Source organism: Polyodon spathula, chromosome 6, assembly GCF_017654505.1.
Source record: "Polyodon spathula isolate WHYD16114869_AA chromosome 6, ASM1765450v1, whole genome shotgun sequence".
Classification (NCBI taxonomy): domain Eukaryota; kingdom Metazoa; phylum Chordata; class Actinopteri; order Acipenseriformes; family Polyodontidae; genus Polyodon; species Polyodon spathula.
In genome coordinates this window covers 34,121,960-34,143,591 of record NC_054539.1, presented here as the reverse complement: position 1 = coordinate 34,143,591, position 21,632 = coordinate 34,121,960, and the positions used below count along the sequence as shown (strand labels likewise).

The following is a 21,632-nucleotide window of genomic DNA, read 5'->3' as shown; positions in this document are numbered from 1 at the left end:
CAGAAGAAAAATCTACATCAAATCAATATTTGGTGTGACCACCCTTTGCCTTCAAAACAGCATCAATTCTTCAAGGTACACTTGCACACAGTTTCTGAAGGAACTTGGCAGGTAGGTTGGTCCAAACAGCTTGGAGAATTAACCACAGTTCTTCTGTGGATTTATGCAGCCTCAGTTGCTTCTCACCCTTCATGTAATCCCAGACAGACTCAATGTTGAGATCAGGGCTCTCTGTGGTGGCCATACTATCACTTCCAGGACTCCTTGTTCTTCTTTACGCTGAAGATAGTTCTTAATGACTTTTGCTGTATGTTTGGGGTCGTTGTCATGCTGCAGAATACATTTGGGGCCAGTCAGATGCCTCACTGATGGTATTGCATGATGGATAAGTATCTGCCTGTACTTCTCAGCATTGAGGAGACTTCTGCTACAGCCAAATATTTCAAATTTTGACTCATCAGTCAGGAGCACCTGCTGCCATTTTTCTGCACCCCAGTTCCTGTGTTTTCGTGCATAGATGAGTCGCTTGGCCTTGTTTCCACGTCGGAGGTATGGCTTTTTGGCCGCAAGTCTTCCGTGAAGGACACTTCTGACCAGACTTCTCCGGACAGGAAACGAATGTACCAGGGTGCCACTGTTTTCTGCCAATTCTGAGCTGATGGCATTGCTGGACATCTTCCGATCGCGAAGGGAAGTAAGCATTATGTGTCTTTCATTTGCTGCAGTAAGTTTCCTTGGCCGACCACTGCGTCTACGGTCCTCAACGTTGCCCGTTTCTTTGTGCTTCTTCAAAAGAGCTTGGACAGCACATCTGGAAACCCCTGTCTGCCTTGAAATTTTTGCCTGGGAGAGACCTTGCTGATGTAATATAACTACCTTGTGTCTTGTTGCTGTGCTCTGTCTTGCCATGGTGTATGACTTTTGACAGTAAACTGTCTTCAGCAACCTCACCTTGTTAGCTGAGTTTGGCTGTTCCTCACCCAGTTTTATTCCTCCTACACAGCTGTTTCTGTTTCAGTTAATGATTGTGTTTCAACCTACATATTGAATTGATGATCATTAGCGCCTGTTTGGTATAATTGTTTAATCATACACCTGACTATATTTCTGCAAAATCCCTGACTTTGTGCAAGTGTACCTAGAAGAATTGATGCTGTTTTGAAGGCAAAGGGTGGTCACACCAAATATTGATTTGATGTAGATTTTTCTTCTGTTCACTCGCTTTGCATTTAGTTAATTGATAAATATAATGTATTAACATGTCTATTTTTGAAAGCATTCTTACTTTACAGCATTTTTTCACACCTGACTAAAACTTTTGCACAGTACTGTATATCTCAAGCCGTTATAGGCCTACTGCCGAAATGGTCAAGAAGCAGTTGGCGCTTAACACATGCTGAATTGTTTTGGCCCTGAATTTCAGCTTTTTTTGTCATACACACATACATTGTATAACATTACTGTAGGCTTTTTTTTTTTTTTTTTAATTCTTTTTAAACAATGATGTAGTTTTTGTTTCAGAAATCTACTGTACTATAAACTGTACTGTAGTACGCAGAATACTTTTCTCCCATTCACTTGCTAAGTCACTACATTTCTCCAAACATCAGACAGATATTTTGTGTAGCAAATATATAAGTTTACAGCGCTTGAATTTCACAGTACTTTTAAGCACAATTAGTAATAGCCTACATTTCAGAAATCACTACCTAAGCGGATTACTTATTCTTTCAGAAGTAATGGTCGGGTGTAACTGGAATTCAAGATTATATTTGCGCCAGGCCATGTTGTTAACAAGCCTGATGTTGTCATCCAGGCTTTACTGTGAAACTGAGCACCAACGCGTCTAAAGATACTGGACCTCAATGGCGGTGTCCAGGATCAATAATACTTTTGCGTTCACCAAATTCCTCTTCCATCATTTTTTTTTTTTTTAATCGACAGCTGTCTGTACAGTACAATTATGTTTTACGAAGTTAAAATGACACAACTTATTATATATATATATATATATATATATATATATATATATATATATATATATATATATATATATATATATATATATATATATATATATATATGTATATATATATATATATATAGTGCTGTGATTTTTGCACATTTTTATCATTGAATTTGGTCAGATCTTCTTGTGGGTTGTAGTAGTATATAGAGGGTCTGAGAGAAAAAATGACACCAGTTTGGTGCTTCTTTCATTTGTTGGTGTGCGAGGTAATCAAACATGCAATCTTCAGGTATGAAAAAGTTATTGCCCCCCTAGTTAACTCAACCCAATTAAAGGGATAATTAGGGTCAGCTGTTTGAGTACTTAAGTTAACAATCAGGCCTGATTTGGGCCAGCTCTGCCCAATATGAATCTGACTAACTTTGGCCCTTACCATCAGAGTGAAGTTGTCAGCACACAGGTTCTGGAGGCACATCATGCCACGATCAAAAGAAATTCCTGAAGATCCAGGGAAAAAAAGTTGTTGATTCCTATCAGTCTGGAAAGGGATACAAAGCCATTTCTAACTCTCTGGGACTCCACCAAACCACATTCAGAGCCATACTGTCCAAATGGAGAAAGTTTGGGACAGTAGTGAATCTTCCCAGGAGTGGCCGTCCTGCCAAAATCTCAAAGAACAAGGCCTAAAATTGTCCAGGAAGTCACAAAGAACCCTAGAGTTAACACAGAGCAACAAGACCGCATGCGCATACTACTATGACTAGTACACGTGACAAAGCGAGAGATGCTGGCGACATGAGAACGCGCAAGGACACACACGATGGAGCGGAAGCAAATGCGGATCTTTCCATGCAAAACCGCGTATACAAAAATCTATATTCCACTTTGAACTTTTTTGAGATTTTGTTGTGACAGTGCCTCAGTTTCATGCATTTAAATGAGAATTTTTTTACACTTTATCTACACAATACTCCACACTGTTAAGGAGAAAAAAAATATTATTGAGAAAAATTATGAAAAATTAAAAATACAAAACTGAAAGATCGTAATTGGATAAGTCTCCACCCCCTGAGTTAATACTTGGTGGAATCACCCTTTGCAGCAATTGCAGCTGTGAATCTGTTGGGATAGGTCTCTGCCAACTTTGCACACCTAGATTTGGCAATATGTGACCATTCTTTACAAAACTGTTCAAGTTCTGTCAAGTTCCTTGGGGAGCATTGATGGACAGCAATCTTCGTCATGCCACAGTTTTCGATTGGATTTAGGTTGGGGCTTTGACTGGGCCACTTCAGTGTAGCTTTGGCTTTGTGCTTTGTGTCGTTGTCATGCTGAAAGGTGAACTTCCGTCCCAGTTTCAGCTTTCTTGCAGAGGGCAGCAGGTTTTCCTCAAGGACTTCTTTGTACTTTGCTCCATTCATTTTCCTGACAAGTGCCTCAGTCCCTCCCGATGAGAAACATCCCCATAACATGATGCTTCCACCACAATGCTTCACAGTAGAGATGGTGTTCTTTGGGTGCTGCATTCTATTGGGTTTGCGCCAATCATAACGCTTTGTATTTAGGCCAAAAGGCTCCATTTTAGTTTCGTCAGACCACAAAACTTTTTGCCACATAGCTACAGAGTGCTGAGTTTATTTTATTTCGCATACTTCAAATATGATTCAAGGTGGGCTTTCTTGAGTAATGGGTTCCTTCTTGCCACCTTACGATACAGGCCAGATTTGTGGAGTGCTTGGGATATTGTTGTCACATGCACACTTTGATCAGTCTTGGCCATAAAAGCCTGTAGCCCTTGCAAAGTTGCCATTAGCCTCTCGGTAGCCTCTCTGATCAGTCTCCTTCTTGCTCGGTCATCCAGTTTGGAGGGACGGGCTAATCTAGGCAGGTTCTTGGTGATGCCATACACCTTCCACTTCTTAATAATCCTCTTGACCGCCAAGGGATATTGAAGGCCTTTTGATATTTTTTTTTTATACCCATCCCCTGATCTGTGCGTTTCCATAACTTTGTTTGAAAGCACCTTGGTGCTCATGGTTGAGTCTTTGCTTTGAAATTCACTACCCAGCAGAGGGATCTTACAGGAACTGCTGAATTTATCCTGAAATCATGTAAATCACTACAGTTTAACACAGGTGTAGGTCCCTTAACTTGGTGTGTGATTTTGAAGGCGTTTGGTTACATCTGAGCTAATTTAGGATTACTATTACAAGGGGGGTGGACACTCATCCAACCAAGCTATTAATTTTCTACAAATTTTTAGAATATTGTTGTAGGGTAAGATGTGTAGATAAATGAAAAAAAACAACAAAAAAAAACAATTTTAATGCATTTTAATTCAAGTTGGAAGATAAATTAGTTGAAACAGTATTCACTACTGACATGACACCCCACTAATGACATTGAAAAACAATTTGGCAAGAGCAGTAAAGCACATTATTAACCAACCAGGCACAAGGTATTTTGCTTTATTAGAGCAGTTTAGATTCTCTCATGTACCAATTCTCTTCACATGGAAACCATATTTTCAGAAAATTTCACTAGTAATCTTGAAAAAAAGAACAAGTACTTTATGCATAGCTCATTTACATATCAACCACCACCTTTGCCATTTGTTTGCATGACGTCGGGTGAAAAGCCCGGTTTACCAGAGTGAAATAAACTTGAGTGAACAGAAACCCAAGAAAGCATTTTACACGAGACATTTCTCATGTAAATGTGTTTTTTTTTTTTTGTTTTTTTTAATAAAATCATCAGAATAATATTCTATTGACAGTTAATTGTTGGATTTAATGTAGCATTGTCTGTTCTGCACACAACTTGCTATCCTATTATTGTCTTGAGATATTATATAGCTACTTGTTACTTGGGTTCCATATGGTAACGCACAAGGCAGCCGCACGGCTTAGCCTTGTAGCATTCCAGTTGTTCTGCAGTATTGCCTTTGCAACAGCTTTGGCACACTTACCCATGCTGCAATTGTTACATTTCTTACTTGAAAGGGAACGTTGGGTTATTATCATAACCCTGGTTCCCTGAAGTTAGAAATGGAACTAGTACCCTTCAACATTGATGCGTTCACTGCATGCTCAGGTATTTCAGGCTATAAGAGATATATCCCATTCTGTAATTGTTAGAATTCTATTTGAGAGAACCAGGGTTATGACAATAACTTAACTTTTTATATCTTTTATATTTTTAATTGCAGCCGAAGTCTGTCATAAATAATATCAATAATCCGCACATGAAGAAAGAGGTGAATGATACAGCCCACAAAAACATTGAGGTAATTTCTAGTAGATGCATTAAAAAGTGAATATCTGAACATGCTGGAATACCACAACTTTCAATCCTTTTAGCAGTATTTATTTATGTAGCTGGATCCTCTCCCAACAATTTATAATATTTGCCAATCCTTTCAAAAAGTTTTTAGATTTCTCTGTGCTCTTCCCTGAATCATTTAAAAAAATAAAATAAAAAAACTGGTAGAATGACAGGGACGGGAATCTAATGGAGACATTTGCCCAAAATGAACAAATCAGTTAACCTTGTTAACAAAATCTGATGTTTTGACTTGACAAAATGTCAGTTTTTGATATTAAATTATTATTATTAAATGCCTTCTAAAATTGCATCAATACATTTGTTCAACAGGTTTTAATATATTAAAATACATTTATTTAATTAATTTTTTTACTTTGTAAAGCATAAAATTGAGTCAGAATTGGACAGCAGCCGCTTAGACGTGCGCTACAACCTACGTCCACGAAAAGAGGAGACTGCTGGTAAAGTGATGGAGAGTGAAGAGCCTGAGAGAAAAATGGAAAACATTGTTGAGAAGACTCATAAATACAAAGTGCCTAAAACAACCGAACTTGAATTCGGGGGGAAAATAGGTATGTGGTTTATCTCGCTTACAACTTTCTGTTCTGTGTCATAAAACAAACAAAGTTTAAACTTGAAATACAAGAAACAAATTTTTTTTAAATATAAATTTAAGACTTTTCAATTGTCTACTGGTTTACTAGGGCTGTGTTCAAAGATTCGAAGGTTTGATCACTAGCCAGGAGTTCGAAGTTAGTTCTAAACCTTCGAAAGTTCGTCAGGTGGCATGCATGCACTGTGTGTTTCTCTGTTAACAGAAACCGTTTAACAATTTGTGAATAATATAAATCACACATTTTAAATATCATGTCATGCACATTTCAATCTTTTGATTTGTATAATGCATATTACTTAAACAAAAGTTATATTAAAATCCACTACCAAATCATTCTATGTAACAACCCTGTATGGTGCTGCTGCCATGTTTGAGCAGGGTATATTATATTATGCCAAAGTACTGCAGGTACCTATGGTGGCTGCAGTGCTTCAAAATGTGTACTGAATACCTAGTGTACAAGACAGTGTAAGAGAAGGGCTATACTAGAATATGTTGGAAACCTAAAAAATATACACCAACACTAATAATTCATTTTGAAAACTGAGCACCGTCCACCCCTCCCCCCTCCAGCTTGTGTTATCTAGAGCCAGAACTTTAATTTATTTTACTATCTTGACTGCAAAGCGTTGTATAGCGTAAGCTGTATTGAAAAAAGGCCTTTGAACGGTGACTGTTAAATCAAGATGTGTTTTTGTGCAGATCTTTTAATTGGCCGCAATAAGGTGTTGCTGCAATGCAAGCTTACTGTATATATCGCAATCGGCATCAGTTACTTGTACATAAACGTATTTTTATTTAAATTCTAAAAACATGATTACTGTTCTATATAACATATTTTTAAACTACATGGGAATGTTTTATTACATTTCTATGGATTTATCTGTAGAACAATAAGAGTTTTAGTCGGATATAAACAAGTAGCTATGGTGACGTTGCCAGTAAATTATGCAAATTAGTACCATTGAAGGTTCGAACCTTTCTTCGGTAATGTGCTACGATCCTTCAAATGTCAAAATGGACCCTTTGTTGCAGCCCTATGGTTTAGACATTGATTTAACACTTAATGGGTATTTGCAACTGTGTAATGCAGCATATTTAGAACTAAATATTCTTGTGAAGTGCTGTGTCTTTATCTAACTTTCTCATTGCACAGGTGCCTTCTTTATGCTGCTTCTTCTCCCAGCCACTGTGTTTACTCTCCTGTTGATCTGTGGTAGAAAGGATGCCAGTGTGTTAAATTTCCCTCCTGCTTTGCCTGCACTCAACACGTTGTGGGACAACCAAGTTTTTGGAATTGTTGTTCTGTGGTTTCTCGTTCAAGCATTGATCTATGTACTGCCGATTGGGAAGGTAAGTCAATTCAGTAACTTTTATGGATTTATTTATTTTCCATCTAAGGATAGTTTTTTTTTTTTTTTAGAAAATGATACATGCAAAAGACAGTTTAATAAAAAGAAAAATCTGTTTTAAAGGTTGTGGATGGATTGCCTCTTAAAAATGGGAACAGGCTGAGATACAGGATTAATGGTAAGTTTTTATTAAAGTGCTTCCGTCATATAATAATAATAAAGAAATGTAATATAAGCTGTCAGTGTGTTACTTTTTCCCCCCTCAAATATCCATGACTAGAATTTTTTAAAAAAGTTAACTGTTAAAAAAAGAAATTGGACAAAACTTTTAAAATGTTGCTCTTGATGAGGCAGTGCCTGATGTATGATATGATAACTGATATGATTTGACTCCAACAAATGTTGCATGAAACACCAGTCACAAAATATAAAATATTTGCTCTCCATATTGCCGCCTTTGAGTGCATAAAGAAAAAAGAAAAAAAAAGGTTGACTCCCGTTGATGTACACAGATTAATTTCTAAAGATCTCTGACACAAACAAGTGTTTTTGCATTTTCTAGGATTTTATGCAGTTTGTGTAAGTGCAGTTCTGGTGGGGGCAGCTGTAAACCATGGAATAGACTTGAGCTACATCCATGGGCACTTCATGCAGTTTGCTGTTTCAGCAATGGCCTTTTCTCTGGTACTTGGTATATATCTTTACATACGATCCCGTTGGGCTTCTGAGGATGAACTAGCACCAGGTGGAAACTCGGGTAAGACCTTGCATATGTTATCACATAAGCTGTGAGTCAAGCTAATGTATTTGCTGTCTAATGTAGAAATAGGGATTGCTTTGACAAAGTAAATTATGAATTTATAATAATTCTGCAGTCATAAAAAATACAACAGCACTGTGGCTTTCTATGTTTTATTTGTTTGTCAGTAACTTGCCTGTGTTAAATATTATGTAAAATAGCTCAAATAACATGCTGCTTATGTCTAAACCATATCTTTATGGTATTTAAGGCATTTAAAGAATGTAACCTTTTTGCTCTTATTGTCTGGTGGAACCTGTAATTAAGGTAAATATCTTGCATTTTTCACTATTTTACAGTTTTTTTTTCATACTAAGTACAGATGTCTTCCTTTTAAAGTTGCAATCATATGAGTACTTAAACTAAGCTTTGGTAACATCAATGAAGTCATTTTCTTCAAAATATTATGAAAACTTGTTCTAGGTTTTGTATGAAGAATGTATTCTTTTTATAGGTAACTTAATTTACGATTTCTTCATCGGACATGAGCTGAACCCTCGTATTAAAAACTTTGATCTGAAGTACTTCTGTGAGCTCCGTCCAGGTTTAATTGGTTGGGTAAGTAATTTAATCAACACAGCTTTATTCATTTTTTTTTTTTTTTTTATTTTATTCATTTTTGGAATGGTTTGAGTTGTAATAACAAATTTTGCATTTCTTAGTTGCTGGTAATTTATGTTTGGATGAAAGTCAAGGAACTACAGTAACATGAGAAACTTTTTTTCTGCAATCTTATGACACTGCAATGCTTGACTGCAAAAGCTTTTTATTTTTGGAGCCTGCAGACTTCTATTATTGCACTTCATTTTTAATAGCTAAATGCAAACTTACTTATTCAAAATAATAACCATATAAATGTATAACTAATAAACCTTGATAATTAAGTAACAAAGAACAAAAATGTGCATTTTCAAGCATGTTTGTGTTTTTATTTTTTAAATAAACACACAATACTTGGCATCTAGAGAATTTTTCCAGACAAGATAACTTTTTTTTCTTCTTAATTTTAATGAAGGCAGTACCAAAACAAACACCTTTTATAGTTTGGCAAATTTGTGCATTGCTTTATTGGCCCATTTCTTTCATTTAAAAAAAAGAAAAGAAAAACAGGTTTCAATAGTTTCCATCACAGTTTCTAAATTAATCAAAAGTAAATGAACACCAAGCTAGGGATGTCACCTGTATATCAGATCATATAGTGAAAAAAACTAAACAAAAATAAAATGTAATGTTGTTTGAAGTTGTCGTAAACCAGTCCACAGAGTCTGTCTATGAGTTAAGGTGAGTTAGTGAGAGTACAATGAATATCCATGTCTGTAGGGCACTGCTTGTATTGAGCTCTCCTGGTTACACTGCTAAAAAGATCAACAGCCTCTTCTGGATTAAAATTATCCAAACTAGATCTTTGTGAAGAAATTCTCATGATGTTCAGTGACTGACACAGACAAGCATGATCGATGGTCACTCTGTTTGGTTTTGGGAAGAAAATGCCCTTTCACATTGATGAATTGAAAAAGACTTAGGAGTTTTTGTTGACTCAGAAATGTCTTCATCTAGACAATGTAGGGAAGCTATAAAAAAGGCCAACAAGATGCTCGAATATATTATGAAAAGTGTTGAATTTAAATAACGGGAAGTAATGTTAAAACTGTACAATGCATTATTATTAGTAAGACCTCATCTTGAATATTGTGTTCAGTTCTGGTCACCTTGCTACAAAAAGGATATTGCTGCTCTAGAAAGAGTGCAAAGAAGAGCGACCAGAATTATTCTGGGTTTGAAAGACATGTCATATGCAGATAGGCTAAAATAATTGAATCTATTTAGTCTTGAACAAAGAAGACTACGTGGCGACCTAATTCAAGCATTCAAAATTCTAAAAGGTATTGACAGTGTCGACCCAAGGGACTTTTTCGACCTGAAAAAAGACACAAGGACCAGGGGTCACAAATGGAGATTAGACAAAGGGGCATTCAGAACAGAAAATAGGAGGCACTTTTTTACACAGAGAATTGTGAGGGTCTGGAATCAACTCCCCAGTAATGTTGTTGAAGCTGACACCCTGGGATCCTTCAAGAAGCTGCTTGATGAGATTCTGGGATCAATAAGCTACTAACAACCAAACGAGCAAGGTGGGCCGAATGGCTCCTCGTTTGTAAACTTTCTTATGTTCTTATGAATTCCTTAAATCCTAGAGGTGTAAGGAAGCTTGGTTAGCATAATCTAATAATACACTACTATAGGATTATTACTATATACCAGAGCTTTTACACTCCTCCATTGGATCAGAATTTGACTGCCCCAGCCATTTTCCCTCAGCACAGGTTCAAACCAGTCTGAGGAAAGGCAATGCTGTCATCTCCATAATACAAGAAATCATCTTCATTGGGCCACGAATCATGGCTGAACACTTTAAAAGATTTGAATATTTTTGCATCTGGCAACACTTCTTCTCCAGCTCCAATTAGGTCTTCAAACCTTTCTAAGAGGCCTTTTACTGTCAGATCGATTGTTTTGTTTATCTGGCTCTCGGTATCAGACACAACACTGGTTGCAGTTGGTTTTAAGTATTTAGTGATAATTTCACTGTTTGAAACAAGACCTGATGCACATCTCCAGAAGTAACTTGAGAGGCTACACAATTAAGAAATTCCTGTAAAGACCAATTGGCAGGGGCTGTGTCTTCAGGCTTCTTATAGTAGAAATACTCCTTTTAACCCTTGCAGTACCTAATTTCCCAGAAGCAGCAGCCATTTTCTATTGCGTTTGTTAGTAATCATACTTTCTGAAAGATCTGGCAAATTTCCAGCTGTCGCGTCGTTTCTGTGATCGCTTCTGGGGTGCACTGTGTTTTCCCAGTAAATTTTGTCGTGTCGCCCAAGTAAAAATCGCGTTTCATCTGGTGTGTAAGGGCCTTTAGGTGTTCCCTCTGTAAAATCAGACTTAAAGAACTGATTACTCTGAATGGGTCTGAGAGAAAGTGTCAAAAAGCAACCCAACACAGACTCCAAGGTCTTCCTGACTTTCTTTGCACGGCCCATGATAGATGCCACAAATGAATGCCTCAGGTTCCTCAAAGGAAGTTTCAGTGGCTGCTTTGACACCAAAAATATGAAGGACTGTAATTAAATATTATTGGCAGTGACCGTGTCTCCAATACTCGCCAGTGTATTTTGTTACACTAACGACCGCTGCAGCAGCAGTAAATAATGACATCCCAAAATTAAACAAAATGTATTACTAAACAAAATTAAAACAAAGTGTGTTATGTACAATTTGCATGAGAGTGTTGAACAACTTAGATTCCAGTGAGGTGATTTATTGACTTTTACTCCTGGATAAGTTGCATCTAGACCACCTCATGTTCTGAGACATTGGTGGATCAATCCACCATAAATGAAAAAATGATGAATCCATGAAATGGTAAAATAATGAATCCAAGAGTTGTGTTTTAAGTATATTGTGTAAAACTGTGGAAATGGTTAATCAATTCATGTTGACTTTACCCTTTTTCTATTAAAAAAATAAAACCTACTACAAAAATAATAAATACATTTCCCAGTACTGCTGGGCAGTGTCCCGCCTTCCTGACTTGCATCTGTCATTGATTCGTTCTGAATAGTTTAAACCTGCCCCAACTACTGAGAGACAGCATATTCCTACATTTCTATTGGAGACTCAAAATGGGATTTAAAACGGGATGGAGGCTTGTTAGCAGGATTTAAAGCTTTATTACAGTTAAGATACGGACGATTTAAAACCGAATTGTGGCGAAATGTACAAAAATGCCTACACACAAAAACCCCAGAAGAATGTCCCTGTGACTTTAGGGATTTCGTTTTGGAAGATAGCAAAGGAAACAAGGTACAATTTAAGTGTGCAAGTACTGTTGAGTTACTAATATACACATTTCGACAGAAAAAAAAAGCTCAAGCATTTTGAAAAGTAACCAAAAACACTAATTTCATACAGTGTATCAAAAATTAAAGCACCGAAAATTACAATTACTAAAACCCAAAACAAGAGCCCTAATTATGATGTTGTGATTACTGTTTACTGTGAGTTTCTCTTGTGTATATTTGTTTTAAAATAAATAAACACGGTTACAGCTGCTGAGCTCAAGTAGATTGTTGCAGTCTGCCACAGTATATAACTGCCGTCTTGGTGGCTGTTTGCAGCACCATTATGAAGACTGTTTAGGCTAACAGCAAGCTGCCCTCAGTTTGCATGTTTTCCAACTGTGGGCTTGCCAGAAGCACCCTGTATACTACTGCTTGTGGTAACGAAGGGCAAGGTTACCGGACAAGTACCGTACCGGGCCTGTGCAATGTATTGCAGGTATGCAGTACTGAGGCCGGGGGTGCAAGCCACTGCATTTGTACTGTACCCAGGTTCCTGTAGCACCGAGGCTGTTCAGTTTTTACTGTTTCGGTTTACTGTGCAGTTTTACAGTACTGTACACTGCAACCACCCTGTTACATTATGTACATTGGTGCTGCTGCTAAGCAGACTGACACAGCAGTTTTTTTGTTTTTTTTTCCCCCACAGTATTTCATTATTGTCTTGTTACATTCTGTACAGTGGTATTGTTGCTGAACAGCCTGAGAGAGTACTGTACTGGTATATTACTGTCCAGTGGTGCTTGGGTAGACTGAGGCAACAGGTTTTCACTGTGCTGCTATTGCATCATGCCGGTTTCCTGTGACATATATATGCAAGGCCAGTCTCCCAGTGGAGGATAAGCATGGCAGGTGCTCTTCCTGCCTAGGGCCAGAGCATGCAAGACAGGAACTTGTTGACTGCAGCTTCTGCAAGTTTTTAAGCATACTCTAGAAAAGCGTGTGTCTCTGCTCTGAAGAGATGTCCATTCCACTTGGGCAGGGCTCTCCCCCATCGCCGGCTAAAGACGTGGCTACATCCTCTGCAGATGGCTCTGTGCCAAGGCAAGAGCCCACCTAAGAAGCCATCCTTACGGTCGTCTTTCATCTTCCTCTGCCTCCCCTTCTCCTCCTCCTTTGTCTGACTCCGAAAAATGGAGAAACTCTGCAGCTGTTTCCCATCAGGGCCCAGTGCTTGCTGAGCTGCTGCGTGATCGCCTGCCCACTCTGTTCCCTTGGAACAACACAGGGCTTTAAGTACAGACTGGCACCACGAGCATACGCTGGCCATCGCCGCCTCTGATGAAGCTGACGGCCCAGTTTCCCTCTGGGGAGGTAGACTCTGACAGCCTATTACCAGTTAATGTATCCCTGTCGGCAGAGCTGTTCTCCTTATTTAAGAGGGCCACTGCAAAATTGCTAGTGCCCTGGCCTGTGGATGGGACAAGGAAACAGTCCATCATTGACGATGAGTCTGATTTTCTTTTTGAAGCAGAATTGTCATGACATCACCTTGCTACATCTCCAGCTGTTTCCCGGTTGATGGGGTCATTATGCAGCCTGCATGATGCAGAAAAACTGGGGCTGGCTGACTTTCCTCCCGTAGACGCTGCAATTGCCTTGCTGGTGCAGGTGCCTAAACTAGTGCTGTTGACCAAGGACGCTACTTGCCCTAACAAACAGTGTCGGGTCTCAAAACATTCTGAAGCAGACTTACACAGCCGGTGCGTTCACTGCACGGCTGGGTAACTGTAATCGCATGTTAATAGTTTAGCAGACCTGTTTTATTGAAGACTCTTTCCTGAGAGTCATAAACCCTCACCACAGCAGCTAGAGGAGCTGCACTTGGTGAATAAAAACCTGCTGTGTATCTCCAGACTGAACGGACAGGCTGTGCGCAGGTATCTTGCTGCTTTGGCCGCTGTTGGACGCCCCGATTACATTGGGGGCATACCTGTGGTCCTGCGGTGGATAAGATGCTGCAGCGCTATCACTGTGCACGGGAGTCCACAAAGGAACAGGTGTGTCTGCTTCTCAAGCGGCCACACCAGGTGCACAAGCTGGCGCTTAAGGCCCCAGCAGCCTACAGCCAGAGGGGATTTTCATAACCGGCCCGTGGCTTCCTTTTCAGGGAACCACCTGAAGTGTTGGCGTCAGTGTACCATGGACATCTGGGTGCTTTCTACTGTACAGACCGGCTATTTTCTCCAATTCAAGCATGGTCCTCCTTCCTTTTGTGTGTGAGTACAACTTTAGACCCATGAGACGCTGCAGTACTGCCTCGGGAGGTGACAGCTCTGCTACAAAAGCGAACTGTTTGCATTGGCCTCGGACCAGCCCTCGACCTCAGGCAGGTTATCTTGTTTATGAGTCGGTGGAGGTTCAAAATGTTGACCATGCGACAGCTGTTGCAGTCAACCAGGCCAGGTGATTGGTTCACTGCGGTGGACTTAAGGGACGCGTATTTCCACATCCCCAAAGTACCTGCAGTTCGCTTTCCAAGGAACTGTGTATGAGTTCCATGTACTGCCATTTGGTACCTCTAGCTCCCCATGCTTTTTCAAATCACATTGAAGCTATCCTGCCCCCATTGAGACTCTGAGGCATCAGAGTGCTCAATTACCTGGACGACTGGCTCATTTGTGCCCAGTCTCCAGCACAGACAGAGGCCCACATGGAACTCGTCATTGACCACAATCATCGATTGTGCTTGATGGTGAATCATGCAGAGCCAGCTCACACCTATGCAGTTATCTACTTCCATGCTGTCCACTCTGTCGGACAACAGAGTGCAGACTATAGCCGTGCTATTTACTGGCCCAGGAGACTGGTTTTCGGCTCCGATGCAGCTTCTGAGTGGCCAGCCTTGGAGCCTGCCTGCGTGATTTGCTCAGTTAGGCATGGGGGACCTTATAGCATCCTGATCCAACGAGCCTACAGCTCTCGGTCTGGCCCCTGAACAGCTCCATTTAAGCAGTCTAGGTCTGTCCAGTAGAGACATTGACCCTGCAAAATTCCAGAGCAGTGTCCACGCGTTCCCAGTACAGGTACAAGTGGGGCGTATTTCAGACTGCTGTCTGCCTTGTGGGTTTGACCCTACGACTTGTCCCATGACAGTAATACTGCAATTTTTGCAGTCCCTATTTGACGAAGCTCGATTTTTCTATCTGGCAGCCATTTAGTTTCCTGGCAGGGCAGTTTTTGAAAGGAGCTTGTTCCTTGCTGGAGGCGTAACATAGTTCTTGATGTACTCATTAAGCTTCCATTTGAGCCCTTACATTCGGCTGAGCTGAATTTGTTACCTTAAAGCGGCTTTCTTGCTTGCAGTCGCCTCCGCTATGCGGGTGAGTGAGATGCAAGCATTTTCAATTTGCAAAAGCCTGATTTAATTTTTTCAGAAGCCAGGACAAAGGTTACGGTTCGTACCATCAATGCTTTTTTGTCTAAAACTATCTCGGCATTCACATCAACCAATCTGTGGAATTGGAAGCTTACCATCCACCTCCTTTCCAGTTTGACAGGGAACAACAGCGCCATACGCTGTGCACTAGCTTTATATGGACAAAGTTGGAGGCAGTCTGAACAGTTTTTTTTTTCTTTTTTATGGGGCTAAGTCCCATGGGCAAACCCTGTCTAAACAGAGGCTATCAAAATGGATAAGACGCAATCAGGACTGCCTATGAGCGAGCCAATTTGTCCCCTCCAGAAAAGCTCACTGCCCATTCCACCAGGTGCATGGCAACTTCGTGGGCTTTGTTCCAGGGTGCATGTGTCAATGACATTTGCAATGCAGCGGTTTGGGCTACTCCCCATACCTTTACAAGATTATGTATGGCTTTGGAACGAGTGTTGAGGGTGGCTTCAGGGTCAACCCTTACAACATAACATAGAGTTGAGTTTTCCTTCAATGTCTAGCCCTAGGTAATTGTTACTGGGGTTCTGAATGGTAACGCACAAGGAAGCCTTAGCTTAGCTTTGTAGAAGTCCAGTCATTCTGTAATATTGCTTTGCCCTGGCTTTCGGTAATGGTTACATTTCGTACTTGATAGGGAACGTTGGGTTATTATTATAACCATGGTTCCCTGAAATAGAAATGTAACCGTTAAAACCTTCAAGGTCGCTGCGCCCATGATTGCAGCATGTTTTGAAGGAAAAATGATTACTAGTACCTGTGTCTGTAGTCCTGTTATGCTCTTGGGGGTGAGCATGACTACATCATGGGTGCTTGCCTGCAGCGTTGGTATACGATTCAGGATTGGGATCTTTACAGGTAAACTCCCATTTGTTAATGGTTACATTTTTATTTAAGGGAACCATGGGTATGATAACCCAATATTCCGCTTTATCTATGCCACAGAATGTAACCGCTGACTGTTTAGTGTGTCTAGGGAATTATGGATCAAAGTATTGCATGTACTGTAGAGCTACAAACTAGAATTTGTACACTATTAGAATTTGTACACTGCTGATGCCATGGTGAGTAAATACAGGTTCAATAGTTTATTATGCCAGTTTAATGTAGTAGGGGACTTAATCATTTTAATGGATTGTAAACTTAATGTTTACCTTTTCAGGTTGTAATTAACTTTGCAATGATGCTGGCTGAAATGAAGCTGCAAAAACTTGAATATCCATCGTTGGCTATGATTTTGGTTAACAGTTTCCAGCTTCTCTATGTTTTGGATGCTCTTTGGAATGAGGTAACTTTCAGATCCATACTGTAACTATATTTTCACTATATTGACACCTTTTTTGTTTGTAGTAACTGTATCATTGGAAGCACCGTGACATAATTTTAAGGAATATATGGTGAAACCCATTTTTACTCTTGAATTTGCTTACTTGTAAGCCATGTTAACACTGGTACTGTTAAGTGGGCGCTTTCCAAAGGTGACATCTCCTGGCCTCATGTTTTAGTGCAACCATAACTTTTAAAATGTGTCCTCAAATTGTTGCACATCTTGAATTTTGGGGTCATGCAATTTGCACAACAAAAGTAAGATTCCGTTAAATCTGTAGCTACATTTTTTCATTTCAGGAAGCTATCTTGACCACTATGGACATTGTTCATGATGGATTTGGATTTATGCTGGCTTTTGGAGATTTAGTCTGGGTTCCCTTCACCTACAGTTTGCAGGCTTTCTACCTGGTTAATCATCCTAATGAAGTTTCCTGGCCTTTCGCTGCAGCTATTATCACTCTTAACTGTAAGTAAGAGTCCATCGATTGCACATTAAATGTTATATCTAAGTTCAGTGTCTCTAATTGGATTAAAAAAAAAAAAAAAAAAAACACCTTATCTTGGGGATGATGGGGGGGGTGGGGAATGCACTTGTATTCATTCATCAGCCACGACTGCTGACCTTAAAACACAAAACGTCAGTCTGAATTTGCTAAACTTAATACACAAACTTGCCAAATGTCCTCATGTAGAGCATGTTTTACATTTAATACTGTAATATGTGTTGAGATTACTTTTGGGGGGGGGGGGGGGGGATCTTGACTTATGATTATATTAAGTATTCTCTGATGACCCATAAGCTTGGGTAAATACATTTGTGTAAGGCTGTTAAATACTTAATTTTGATTTTTGTTTCATAGTCATTGGCTACATTGTGTTCCGTAAAGCCAACTCTCAAAAAAATGCTTTTAGAAGAAATCCCTATGACCCTAAAGTTGCACGTAAGTAACACATCTATATAGTCTGTCATTTACTTTGTTGTTTTTTTGGCCATTTTTAACTTTTTTCCTTTTTTTTTTTTTTTTTTTTTTAATATATATATGATATATATATAGACTGACTGATGATCCTACTGCAAACTGGGACTATTCCTACTGCAACTGGGAAGAGTTTACTGGTTTCTGGTATGTGGGGGTTTGTTCGTCACCCTAATTACCTGGGTGACATCATCATGGCTCTTGCGTGGTCCCTGCCATGTGGTGAGTTTCAAACATCTGCAAGCTATTTTGTCTTATGCATTTACCCTTATTCTCAGAATATGTCATTTATGTCTACCCCTGCTCATAAAATAAAGAAGCTGGCTATGTACATGTGGCGCCCCCAAAGAGACTGCACCCTCAATCCACCATGTAATACAAACTAATTCACACACACCTCAGTAAACACATTTTATTTTATGGTACAGTCCCAGCATACAGCCAAAGATGAACTACTTACAGCCCAGCAGTGCTTCATGTCCATTTTTTTCTAACAGTTCAGTGTCAACACAGCAGGGGATAAAACAAGGGCTGTCTGTTTACCTCGTCGTCAGCTTGGATGGTGAAAACGTAAGACTAGGAACTTACAGCTTTGCTGGTCACTCTAAGCGCTATCCGAAAGCTGGCTGAAGATATCTTCTTGGAGGGGGTTTAGTTGTTTTATTTTTCATTCAATTGGAATTTTACTCAGTCCTGTACAATTTTATATATAAAACAAAAACATGCTTACTATCTATGAGGAGATTTAGTTTTGGTTTCTCTTAGTGAAATTACAAACAAGCAGGTAAATTTCAGTGAGGGAAAAAAAAAATAACCACGTAGGATATATTTTATTTTTTAACAGAAATCAAACCGATATTCAGAGGTAATATTTTTCATTAAGAAAAACAACTGCATCACACTCAACTACCGTACCGTAATTTTTCTCCTCTTCCTATCCTGCCCCATAGCAAACAATACACACTCCTGATTTGCTGGTACAGTACTCCACTGACCTCCCAACTCTCATCTAATAGGCTCTCGTTAACTGTCAGCAGTAGATATACTGTATTCAAGCCCCAAAAACACACAAGAGTATAGTGCTGCAGATCGGAGCCTCTCACGGCGCCGCTTCTAAAATGCCTAAAATCATGTAATAAAATATTGCAGCATATGTAAAGCATAGTATTATTAATAAAGGCCACTCTCGTATTATCGGCGCCCTCGTTTAAGGGCCGCAATCATTTTGATCAATTTAAAATAAACGCCGAATTGAAGTAGTACAGTATTACTGAACTGCATTTAAAAAAACAAACAAAACAGAATAATAAGCTGTATTATATAAATATGATTTTAATCTAGAAAAAAATAAAATAAAATAAATAAAGCAGAGGGAACAGTATGGGGGCAAGAGGATATCCCCTCGTCTGGATGAAAATGCCAGGCTATAGAAATGGGTTCTACCACTTGTTCTACCGAGTTTTCTTCTGAATAATAGGTACAGACAGTAAGCCAGCATCCAGTGATTGGAGCAGTTAGCTGGCGTACATCTTTTCGTGAGATCTCCTGCTTTTATGGGATTGCCTTGCTACTGTTGCGCTTTAGCACAAGGTTGACATCTTCTTCTTTGTACCTTGGTACAAGAGTGGACGCAACCTTAGAGTAGATACTCGGTACCGACTCTATATTGATGCAATACAGTGGATCTCAAAAGTATTCACCCCCCTTGGACTTCTCCACATTTTATTGTGTTACAACTTGGAATCAAAATGGATTTAATTAGGAGTTTTTGCCACTGATCAACACAAAAAGTCCATAATGTCAAAGTGAAAAATAAAATCTACAAATTGTTCTAAATTTAATTACAAATACAAAACAGAAAAAAGGGAAACTCGTCACTGTATCTACAGCCAAGCCCCACCCTTGTTCGCTGTATTTTCCCATACCTCTTTCTAGTCGTGGATGCTGATATATCCTCTCCTGATCACTCGTTTTATCACCAAACTCCTCAATAATGAGATCCAAGTCATTATTTTATTACTATAACATCTCCAAAAAGCTCTGCTATCTCCTTTGTTTATGTCTGTGTTATCTCTGTTAGTGCATGGTCCCTTTTTTTTTCGGCTTCATTCGGCTCCTATCGGTCGCACCTCGGCCATTGAAGGTTTTCTTGACTTTTTCCGGAGAAAAAACGACTAGAGACATGCGCTTTATATCTTTTGGATTTTTTATTTTTTTTTAAATTTCAAATTATCATAAACACTTTCGTTAGACTTCAGACAATCAACTGACCCACAGTTAGTCTGCTCTGTAGGTCAAGATCGATATTCATATTATTTTTTAGCAACTTTTTTTTTTTTTTCTGCCAGGAGATTTGGCGATCACAGTGTGTTCAAGTACAAAGAATTACCTGACTGCATACTAAATCGCCCAAAATGTTTATAAGCAAACACAACATTTACTGTAGTGAAATATCTGTGACAAACGTCAGGCATGACAAACCAATCAAAATGTATTTCATTAAAGCCCCTAACCAGTGGAGCTGAGTTTTTGGATATAGTACAGCATTTCAGTGTCTATGGTTGCAGTGTTTACTCGAGATTACTGCGTAGACTTGGTGGTTTTTGTTGGTAGATCCAGCGACTTTTGGGTTTCCCTAGTGACAAAAACATTGTCAAAGTGACTAGCGACTTTCACTAGTCACAGGGATTTTCAGAGAAAAGTCGCCAAATTGTATCATCACAACATAAGTCACACACAGCTCAATACACTATGCTACTTGTCCTGAAGTAGTACAGTGGTAGTGTTCTTTACATAGTGCAGATTTCCAGAGTTCCGGACATAATCACAGAGATGCGTATTCTTCAAGGGCTACTGCGTGATGTCATTCAGCTCCACCTGCTGAAATCTGTGCAGCCCAGCACAGCTTTGAAAAGTTGAGCTGGTTGCGGCTGTGAACCATAGAGATCACAAGTGACCTGCTAATTGTAATGCAAATAACTACTACAGCTCCTGCTCCCTTGTTAGCGGAAGCGAGCAACATTAATTATTTAAACAAACATAATGTTTCAGTGATAAGTGATGTATAATGTTACAGTAAATTCAGTTGCATCAGACTAACTCTGTATAAATCATCATTATAGATAATCCAGACAAATATAAATAGGATGTTTAAAAATGATCAACCCTCATTTAATACATTTATTATTGTTTATATTGGTGTTTACTCTGATTAAGTGATTCCAAGAGTGGTAAATTGTCTAGTGACGTTTCTGGCAACTTTAGAATGTCTAAATAGCGACTTCTGCTTTGTGGAGTTGGCAACACCGCCGTAGACCATGGCATCAAAGCGCAGTGCTTTACTGGAGAGGTTTCTAAGTCGTTTTGCAAGACTCAGAAAGCTTACTGATCCAAAAGAAATGGAAGACATTTTTATATAAGATGTTGATGAAATGCTAGGAGAAGAATATTTCTAGATTACAAACTTCTTCACACCAACAGACCTGGAGGTAGGTAGGTAGGTAGGTGTGTGTGTGTGTGTGTGTGTGTGTGTGTGTGTGTGTGTGTTGCTGCCTACAGAAAATCGTTATGGAGCTATCCTACAATTTATTTGAGGACTGCTGACATCTGTAGCGGGATTTAAACAGTATTTCTTATTATTATTACGGAAGATCCCATCGTTTTTTTTTCCTTCTTTCTTGTTTGGGAAAGTGACTGTTCAGACCTATGTTGCTTCCTTTGTTATTTTCCTTGCTATATTAGCGTCTCGGTCATTATTGCTGATACTTCCCTTGATGCCAAAAGCCTTGTTCATTATCTGTATGTTTGTTGTTGGTTTCATAGCGTGTTTGTCTGGGTAATGTTTTGAAAAATATTGCCTGTTTGAAAACCAAGTATATCTATGATCAGATTACAGAAAGTTATTGAATATTTCTCATACTAATGTATTTCCTTCTCTATTTAAAATTGTATAAATTGGTTCTTTGCATATGAATCA

At 39.1% G+C, this 21,632-nt stretch overlaps 1 protein-coding gene across 1 annotated transcript in view; it reads left to right on the top strand.

Annotated features, from left to right (window-relative positions):
- The window catches only part of lbr (lamin B receptor), a 36,462-nt gene extending 18,802 nt beyond the window's left edge, over positions 1 to 17,660 (top strand). The window contains exons 4-12 of the mRNA XM_041252776.1: positions 5,178 to 5,255; positions 5,676 to 5,865; positions 7,066 to 7,262; positions 7,385 to 7,439; positions 7,824 to 8,018; positions 8,515 to 8,618; positions 16,513 to 16,638; positions 16,977 to 17,145; positions 17,540 to 17,660. Coding sequence (XP_041108710.1) covers positions 5,178 to 5,255; positions 5,676 to 5,865; positions 7,066 to 7,262; positions 7,385 to 7,439; positions 7,824 to 8,018; positions 8,515 to 8,618; positions 16,513 to 16,638; positions 16,977 to 17,145; positions 17,540 to 17,628 — 1,203 coding nt within the window. The 3' untranslated portion in view covers positions 17,629 to 17,660. The remainder of the gene's footprint in view (positions 1 to 5,177; positions 5,256 to 5,675; positions 5,866 to 7,065; positions 7,263 to 7,384; positions 7,440 to 7,823; positions 8,019 to 8,514; positions 8,619 to 16,512; positions 16,639 to 16,976; positions 17,146 to 17,539) is intronic.
- Positions 17,661 to 21,632: the final 3,972 nt, after the last annotated feature.